This window comes from Drosophila innubila (assembly GCF_004354385.1).
Source record: "Drosophila innubila isolate TH190305 chromosome 2R unlocalized genomic scaffold, UK_Dinn_1.0 1_C_2R, whole genome shotgun sequence".
Lineage (NCBI taxonomy): Eukaryota > Metazoa > Arthropoda > Insecta > Diptera > Drosophilidae > Drosophila > Drosophila innubila.
This window is the reverse complement of record NW_022995374.1, coordinates 10,680,840-10,690,503: the sequence shown is the minus strand read 5'-3', so window position 1 is coordinate 10,690,503 and position 9,664 is coordinate 10,680,840. Positions and strand designations below refer to the sequence as shown.

The following is a 9,664-nucleotide window of genomic DNA, read 5'->3' as shown; positions in this document are numbered from 1 at the left end:
CGAAGGGCCACAAAAAACAAAAAATTTATTTTGAAATGTAATAAAAGGACATTAAATGCATTTAAACTATTTTTTTTTACCAAATATACCAATAATGAATAATATTGTTAATATTTAAAAAGAATTTCTGGCAACCGATACTTGTATATCCGCAAATATGTCGGACAAATTTAAGATCAGACATTTTTGTATCTTTTATAAACATTCATAAATGGTACCACTGTTAAAATTAAAACTCAACACATTTCAAGCAACAAAAGTTCCAGAGTTTTAATTTTTTTTGCTCTTTGATGAGATGTGATACCACTCTGGGTGGATTTATGAAGTATTTATAAACAAAACTTTAGGAATTCTGAAATTTATCAGTAGACAAAACTATAACACCCTTTTTCTAAGTTTACAAAAAAAATATTGAAATTTATATTTCGTTTCAAATCCTTGCGACAAAATAAAAAGTATGTAATTATGTAAATTTATTGATTGCTAGAAGTATTAAAAGTAACCAACAGGAGAACAAATACCATGGTTTAAAAATAAAAATTTCGTATTTTTCGGGAGGTCTCACCTGCACTGGAATTCTCTCTCCGAAAATGAGGAATATTTTACGATTGGAATTGAAGTAAGAAAATGGTTGTTAAAATGCATTCACCACAATGACGGCTGCAAGAAATTAACTTAATTTTAATTTACGTTGATTAATTGCATTGTCAGGCGGATGCGAGATGAAATGTCGTCCAGTGCGACGACACATGGTCGAGAATCGAGAACTTTTTGCACCCAAATGAAGCCCGATGAAAACCGCATGCCAAGTGTTAAATGTCACCCATGGCTTAAATGCAATTGAGCGACGGCATGTGTGAATGCCATTTAATTATAAATTAAAATAATATAAAAATATATTTACATACTTTGCGTCTGCCAACGCTTGGTGGAGCCAAATGTCATTTTAATTAAACTGCAATATAGTCTAGGTCTGTCCAAAAAGATAATCAAAACAATTGGGGGTGCTCGAGTTTCAGCATCTGAAGTGAACCGTTCGTCGTCAGTTCGAATTGCTCAAATTCAAATTGCTTTTTAAGCAGCGTTCAAATTTCATTGAAATTCCGCTTGCGCATCGCCAATAATGTCGTACATTAAGTTGGCTTTTTGTTGTATTATTGTATAATATATTTCGGTCAATTTTTTGTTATTTTGTTGTCCCGAAAAAAACAGAAAACATGTTTTTCTATTTGGATTATGGATGGGGCAAGCTATCTAGTGCAATAGATATTTATTTTTATGGTCTTGGGTGTTCTGAAGTCGGGAATTAAATGAAACGTAAAAAGCTAACTGCTTCAAAAGTTGCCAGCCATTTGCATAAATGCCTAATGCCTGATAGCGGCTCAAATAAACAGGTGTTCAACAGGATATTAAATGTTTTTTCTCTGTTTTTATTTTTTTTACCTAACTATTGCGTAAAAGCCTCTTAACTGTTCTGATTACCATGCAGAGCACACTCACTTGTTTCTTCTTTTTTTTATTATTTGGTTCGCCAACGCTTTTACCATTTGCATTAAAGGCGTGATAATTAGGCATGTGTTTTGGATAAATCATAAAGTAGCGCAAATAAATCGAATTGCCCAAAGATAATACTGCTGGGTGGCCCAATTATAATCCCTTTCTTGAAAAAGTGCAGAAGTCTCTTGGATTCAGGCATCGATTTGGTGTTGCCAAGTTCCTCAAACATGTCATAGATTTGTTTACACAGTTTCCCAATTAATTATTTATTCATCTCGTCGACGCTTTCTAATTTCGAATTATGTATGTGCCTACCTGTTTAGAATAGATGGTTAAAAGATATTCAATCAGTAAACGAATTTTGATTTATGCATAATTACAGAAGATCATTACATGCATGCGAAATTAATTGCGTAAGCTTTAGAATTTCCAAACTTTTATATGACATCATAGTCTGATTTTAATACCATAATAGAAATTATTTACTTGATTTAGTTTTATGGAAGAAGTAAAACTTAATAAAAAAAATGCATTTTTGCAAATTAAATAGAAATCAAGTAAGCTGTCATTGCCTTTCAAGACGGTGCCGTACCACGTTGCGTATGATTAATGCATTTGGAAATTGCGGCTAGCAAAAACCGGCTAAAAGGAGCCTCCAACCGGCGACAGCCGTCGAGACTGAAACTGAGCCAGGTCTCAATTAATGATGAAATGCACGTCGTGGGATAAAGGCTGCATGAGAGGGAAACAGTAATAATTGACTTTTAAAAGGAAACAGGTGGCGCCCAGTGAAGACGTCAGAGGAACAACTGACGTCAGTCGACAGTCGGTCCGTCTGTCGGTCGGTCGGATGAATCATATAACTGCAATTACATTGTACTGCACATCTATTTTGGTATCAGGATGAATCATATACACCCTTCCACACCGTCTTCCTGTTCTGACCATGTTGGACCTCAGATTGCCTGACCATCTCCCATCCCATCTTATTTATGCACTGCATGTCTTTCAGCTTTATTTTAATTCTCTAGGCGGTTCACTTTTATCAACGGCAATAAGCCGCACACGCACCCATAAACCTCGTTTCCACTTGCCATTCTACAATACCACGGGTCTACAAAGTGACCTTAAAATTAAATGGGCAATTTTATTGTTATGGCTAACATGCGAGCATTATATATTTACCAAATAAAATAGCGCAATTTACTGAAACTAGCAAAGAAGGACCAAATCTTTGATTAGATTTCAATTGACCATATTAGGGTTATCGAATTAACCATAACGAGATTCATAAAGTGACAGCTAAATCGATCGAAATGATCTCCATACTTTTACACTTGCCTCGAAATTCGATAAGGCAAATTCAGTTAATGTTATCCAGTCAGAAATCCACCTGATGGTGTCGTTGTTAGCAACTGGTTACTGGTTACTGGTAACTGGCAACTGGCAACTGTTCGCACGTTCGGACAGCTCGACTCGGTTCCAGGGAGAACCTACGCCGCATACTAAACAGGGGACCTGAGGCCCCACTTTGGGTATATCCGAGTTATAGCAAACAGCTCATTATGCTCGTTTTGTACGATTTTTGCCAATCTGCTTTCGTATATAAATCTAACGCGATCCATTGGATAGTCATCACTTCTTTGGTGGAAACTTCAGTGTCAAGTTTAGCTCCTGCTGTGATCAGTGCGCGAATCTAATAAATTTAATTCAATTTCACAAATTGCCATCCATCTCGCAAGGATTTAAAGAGAAATAGCCAAAACATCGGTCAATCAACATGAAGTTCAGTGTTGCGTTTGCTTTGTTGGTGATCGTCGGCTTTGTGGCCAGCGGTGATGCATTGCCTGCCAGAAAAAGTGAGTTAACAAAGTGACATAACATCTAAAGGATAACACTGTTGAACAAAATAACAAAATCATATCAAACAGGAGTGTTTCAGAAATTTAAACCAACCGAAAACCAACCAAGTACATATTGGCTTTTGGTTGATTTTCGGTTGTTTTGTAATTCTAGAACACTCTTGTTAATAAGGATTGTAAGTCAATCTGAGCTGGAAAGCGTGATTACAATTTGTTTAGATTAAATTATTTTACATAATTGAATCTTCCCTTAATATGCAATTATTTCAAAATGTTAGTTAAGGTTTACACAAATACTTTAAAATTTGCTTTAATCTTATCTCAACTACTTTTCAAATCAAATAGATATACTTGAAAAATAAAAAAAAATGGTTTAAAGAACTGGTTGGGATTCCAGTACCATTTGGAACCTTTCATTTGTTTCTTGACAAGTACAATTTTAGTTGGAATTTTTCACTTCACCACATAATTATTTGTGATTTCTATGTCCATTTAAAATTCAATTGTCTATTTTCACTACTTCCCTTAAGGAAATTAACATATTCTCTTCATACACGTCTGAAATCAGCCTGATATTACAAAGATTGACTAATCGATTAATGCTACATTCCACCTGGACTTTCTTTTATGTCTCACAATTTGAGCTATTCATAAATTTCATTCATTGTTTCGTTCCATAAAACATTTTCATTTAAAAATTCGCACTCGCTATCGCTTTGCATTCGATTCCACTGCATTTACTGAAGATCGGCAATACCTTGTTCCAGGAATGGTGTACTACCAGCAGCCCGCTGCCGCTGAATGGTACGGAGCTGGTCCCCAGCAGAGGATCATGTACATGCAGTATGTGCAGCCAGGACGCACTCATGCCCGCTCCACTCAGGCGGCCAGCGCACTTGTGGCTGGTGAGACTGTTGCCACTGGCACATATCTGAAGGGTAAGCAACCTGAACCTAACCTACCATCCAAACTAACAATCCCAACTAACCCAAAAATTCCCCTGGTTATCTAACAAAGATTGCGATCACGCAGAGTCCGATGTGGCACTCAGTGTTGATGAAATCAGCGCGGAGAGCGCCCAGGCTGATGATGCTCTGAGCGCTGCCGGTGCTCATGGTGCCACCTCTGTTGCCGAGGCTTATCCCGAAGAGGCGCCAGTCGTCCAGATTGCCGTCGACACCAACAACGGTGCTGAGGAGGAAGCTGCCGTGGAGAGCGACGATGCTGCCAAGGTGCCCCGTGATTTCCACTTTGCCGCTGAGGAAGCTGCTGCCGCCGCTGCTGAAGAGGCCGCTGCAGTGCCAGCTGTTGAAGTCGCCGTTGCTGAGGAGGAATTGCCTGCTCCAGCTCCCATTGCACCAGTTGCCGCCGTTGTGCCTGCCAAGCGTTACCTGCCCGCCAAGAAGAAGGTTATTGTTGAGCTGGACCAGTCTGCCGAAGATGTCGAGGAGGCTCATGTGGCTGCCATTGAGGATGAGGAGGCTGAGAACGCAGTTGCCGACGATGTCGAAGAGGATGATGAGGAACTTGCCGAGCCCGTGGTCAAGCACCCAGCTCGCATTCCCAACGCTCGCCGCCCTGCTGCCAAGAAGCCCGCTGCTCCCGCTGGCAAGCCAGTCAAGAAGCCCGCTCCTCTGCCCGCTGGCACATTCTTCCCCATTGACTTTGGAGGCACCAACGGTGGCGCCATTGCCATTGCCAACTCCTTCAGCACGGGCGAGGGTGGTGCTGCCACTTCCCATGCCATCGCTTACGGCTCCCCAGATGCTGTACGCGCTCGCGTCCGTCCCAATCCCAGCAAGCGTCGCCATTAAGCCATGAGTGCTCTCTGACTGATGCTCGTTCCCATTGCAACGCCATGCCACTTTAAGATTTACCACCAATTCTTGCTCATACATCGCCAGGTGCAACAATACCTTCATTTCGAAGTCTGTAAACAAAGAGTTTTGTAATTATTAGTCGAATTGTAAACTTTTTTGAACGCAATAAACACAATAAAAGTTCTTTCTGTTTTTAAATATTTACGTGTGATTATTTTATCTATCTATTGAATCAATTAACATTTTTAATTGCCTTTAGCAATGCATAATTGAATTTATTTTATACACTCTTTTCAGTTTCATAATAATTTCAAACACAATAAACGAAGATCAAACTCAATGCAGAGAATACAGAACCAAGGATTCAATAGAATTAACAACAGAGTATAACCTAGAAAAGTAAATGCCTTAAATAGGTGTATTAAAAAAACAAAATTTCATACAAATAACATCGGCGATCAGATTCGACTTAAGAGCTAATGGTTGTTCCTCAATTGTGATATCATTGTGTGTATAATTTTCTTATGCTTCCAGCATTCAATGCGCTAGTTTTACAATATTTCGGTGTATATGAATTCAGAAGACACTACGCTTAACTTGGTTGATTTTGCTTTCGCTTTCTTGGTTACTTATTATACAAGAATCTTGGAATTAATCCTTAAATTCAACACCACCTGGCTGTCGGCTTGGAATTGTTTATAACCATTTTGCACATGTGCTAAAGTGGAGTGAGACTAATATGTATAAAAAATCATTAAAATTAACGCGGAATCTACTGCTTGCTGCCCACTATCAGTAGCCATATTTGTCCTGCAAGGATGTCATGACATCGTTGGCCAGATTGCTCAGCCTGCCGGCCACTTTGTGAACGCCTTGGCGAACACTCTCCTTCACATCATCTAAATCCGGCGCATTGAAGTTGACTGCCGTCGAGTACCCGCCTGTGCCTGCAAAATGTACAAAGTATATAAATTACAACATTTACGGAATTAGTTGCAAATTGGGTTATTACTGCTGCGATTGGTCATGCCACCTCCTGACGAGCCATCTCCAAAGTAGTCGGAAGAGGATATGGCACGCGATCCCTGGAATCGATTAAGATTCGCGCTAACATCGGCCGATGATTGTTCGCTCGCAAAGAACTGATCCGAGCCAAAGCCTTTGGCATTGCCAAACTTCTGCTGTGCCGCAACGGGATCAAGGCTGGAGTTGGTGCTTCTGCTTTTGCTCTTGCTGGAAGATGATCCATTTCCACTACTAGTCGCCTTGGGCTTATCGTAATCACTGCTGGCAGCGAACATTGAGGTAATGTTACTATGCGTTCCGCCGATCGGCTCAATGGTTTCATAGCCCAGCGCATCCAATTCAAATTTGTCCAGCTTGCTGGAGCTGCTAGTGCTCGTCTCCTTCTTATCGCCCCCGCCGCCGTACAAATTTAACGAATGATCATTGAAAAAGTTATCATTCTCTAGCGCCGCCAATTTGCTCTGGTTGCTAGTCTTAGGGGCAGCGGACTGCTGTAATGTTTCCATGTCACTTAATGCCGAGTGCGCCACATCAGAGCCTCTCAAATTAAAGCCCATTCCCAGGCGCTCCATTTGCTTGGCCTTGGCGGGATCGATGCTCTTCAGCTTGGCTTCTTCGCGTGTCTTCTGCAGCGACAGATCTTGATAGGCCAACCGCATACTTGCCACTGTCTCCATCTCCTCCTCAGCTGTTTGTGGCTTATCAATCATCCCGCCCGCAGCAGCCGCTGCCGTCTTACTCTCATTCGCCGCATTGGCGCGAGCTTCAATGTCAGCAAAGTTGGTCTTAACCTTGGTGGCGCCTAGACCGCCTACTTTGCGTGCTCCCAACTGAAGTAAAATATGATTTATTTCAAACTAAACTTGGTGTATGTGAATTTTACTTACTGCTCCCTTCTTGGGCTGAATCTTGCGAACGCCTATGGATGAGGGCACCGCTGTAGGCGCCACAAACGAATTTAACAGATCCACGCTGGGAGCTCCGACAGCGATGCTCGTGTCTGCTCCCACTGTAGGCGTCGGCGCGGATTTTGTCTCCAACTGAAAGAAAAAGCATCATGGATTAATCGACTGGAATTGGCGAAAACACATGCAAAAGAAATCCGTGTCAACTTTAAATTAAACTGCAAAGGCGTTTAAGTATATTAGCCTATATGTTACCTTCACATTCGTGGATACCAGACTGAAGTTGTTGTTCTCCAGGAGCGCGTTGGCATTCTCATTGTCGCATTGCGCAAAAAAGTCCTCGTCCTCCAGCTTGGCAGCATCATTTCCCTCGCTCTTATCCGCCGTCTGCTCCAAGTGCAGCTGTGTGTGTGTGTCGGGGAGTGTGTGTGGAAAAAGTATTCCATGACAAGAAAAAGGCGCAAGCAAGAACGGGAACATTTTTTTTGTTAGCGGGTTTAAATGTTTAGTAATTCAAGCCAAAAATAATAACAAAACACAACTGGGTAATTCCATGATATAATTATAACAAGTTGACGTATTCACTTCACTCTGAGGCCTCAATGTTATTTGCTTCCTGAGAGCATTTTGGTGTGACAGAGACGAAAAAATAAAATGGTTAGCGGTGTTACCAACTAAACGGATTTATCACCATTTCTGGACTTTTGGCTCTATTAAAAGTTGAAATAGATTACATATTGTTCTCAGAAACCTATGAATTGCGAATTTAGTATAAATGCAAATTTCAAAAGTGTTCAAAATAAAATTGGTTTAAGTAAGGCAAAATTTAATGTCTCTAGACGGATAGCCTAACAAGTCGGTTGAATTTGTCTAAATCGACTCGACTGTTGATACTGATCTAGAATTTTACGCTTTATAGGATCGAAATAGCCTCCTTATGACTGACATATACACTTTAACAAACCAAAAATCACTTTCAGCTTTAACAATAAAATTTTTAAGTTAATGTAAAATATTCAGAGTTTTCGCCATACTCTGATTCTGGTATCATCCATTTTCCACTCCGCCTCATCTATGATAGTGGAATTTATAACGGCATGAATTCGAAGTCAATACATGTCAGCTTATTCTCGACAACAAGATTAATTTATACATATTTATTATATCTTCCCAACTTAAGTTATTCACCACGGTTTGTTCACATAAGACCCAAAAAGAGACAGTGGTGAGTGCGTAGGTCACCTTGTTATAATTTCACCATGCAGAAGCGCATCTCGATAGATTAAACTCACCTTGGTGCCGTGTACCTTCATCGCCTGCTGAGCCTGTGCTGCCAGCTTGTCCCGGTAGAGTTGAGCTGCCCTGGAGTTGTATTTGACCTGGGCGTCGCTGCTGGTGCAGTTGTGAGAGCGAAAGAATTGGGCAGCATTGGCATTGCCGCCCAGCTGCATCTGGCGCAGCTGCAGCCAGGTCCAGTTGGTGTCCAGGTTGGTGCTCCGCACAAAGGTCAGGTGCACGCCCAGATTGCGGTGCACTGCGGAGCAGTCGATGCATATAAAAATGCCATACGTGACGGAGGACCAGGTGGGCGCCTTTGTTGCACAATCGAAGCAGGACTACAAATACCCAAATATCGATATACACTCAACGAAATTAGCACAATAATTGAGAGTTGGAAATTAAGAACTGACCTTGTTGGCAGGTTGCGCACGCAGACGACTAAATACGGCTTCGATTTCTTGTTTTGTAGGTCCCGCTGCACTGTTCGACATGATTATTATTATCTTTCCCTCTTAGATTATAAATTGTCAACTGTTTGCCGTTTTCTGATTTCTGTTTTCGTGGCTGCACCCGCCTAAAGATTTCTTGATGTGGACTCGCAGTTAGCGGGGATGTTGTTCGGCAGTTGTTACAAAACGTCGGCTGCTTTTTAGTAAAATTTTAAAGCAAACCTTTTAAATTTTGGATCAAGTGCATTTGGAAATGCTTTAAATGCTTGTCTTTGCTATTCGTTTAAAGAATTTTTGACGTGTATTTTTCGTTCCAGTCTCTTCCACGTTCACGTTAGAGATGAGCTCTTTACACTAGAGTTGTGTCAATTCGGATTCGGATTCAGCTCAATTGAACTAATAACTTAAGTGAGCGAACAAGCTCAATCTCTGATTTTTGTTGGTCATTTAGTTCATCTGATTCGAGTCTTTAATTCCAGAACCCTGAAAAGTTTCAGTCATTTGAACGGGTGGCAGTCTGAAAGAGGATCTAGATCATTTGCCATTTTAGATCCTTTCCAAAAAGGATCTGCGGCGGTAATGACTACAGTCAAAAGATAAAGAAGATAATCGTTGGTTTTAACAATTGTTGTCTAATTTCAAATAAGTGATTGAAAATTTCAAGATAAAAGCCAGTTTCGAGTAGACCAGAAATTTCCGCCGGCGAAAAGTTTTATATGGAATAGCTGTCAAATTCTTCTTCTTCTCGTTACGGCACAGAAATTTTTATATGGAGTTTTAGACCTACCAGAACGTATTCTGGGATACTCGATACGGGCCATAAT

At 40.7% G+C, this 9,664-nt stretch overlaps 2 protein-coding genes across 5 annotated transcripts; one reads left to right on the top strand and one right to left on the bottom strand.

The window, feature by feature from the left end:
* The first annotated feature begins 3,155 nt into the window (after positions 1–3,155).
* Positions 3,156–5,377, top strand: LOC117783867 (skin secretory protein xP2). Of its 4 annotated transcripts, none has more exons than XM_034621424.1 (3): positions 3,156–3,356; positions 4,127–4,297; positions 4,392–5,377. In XM_034621424.1, the coding sequence occupies exons 1-3, from the start codon at positions 3,278–3,280 to the stop codon at positions 5,171–5,173; spliced, it is 1,032 nt and encodes a 343-aa protein (XP_034477315.1). In that variant the 5' UTR covers positions 3,156–3,277; the 3' UTR covers positions 5,174–5,377. The 4 variants fall into 4 exon arrangements, with proteins under 4 accessions (XP_034477315.1, XP_034477314.1, XP_034477313.1 ...); XM_034621423.1 differs by having other exon boundaries at positions 4,377–5,377; XM_034621422.1 differs by having other exon boundaries at positions 4,106–4,297.
* Positions 5,378–5,566: 189 nt separating this feature from the next.
* LOC117783866 (ADP-ribosylation factor GTPase-activating protein 2) lies at positions 5,567–9,177 on the bottom strand. Its single transcript, XM_034621419.1, has 6 exons — positions 8,802–9,177; positions 8,403–8,726; positions 7,366–7,512; positions 7,093–7,245; positions 6,192–7,035; positions 5,567–6,126 (listed from the first exon to the last, which is right to left on the bottom strand). The coding sequence occupies exons 1-6, from the start codon at positions 8,880–8,882 to the stop codon at positions 5,972–5,974; spliced, it is 1,704 nt and encodes a 567-aa protein (XP_034477310.1). The 5' UTR covers positions 8,883–9,177; the 3' UTR covers positions 5,567–5,971.
* Positions 9,178–9,664: the final 487 nt, after the last annotated feature.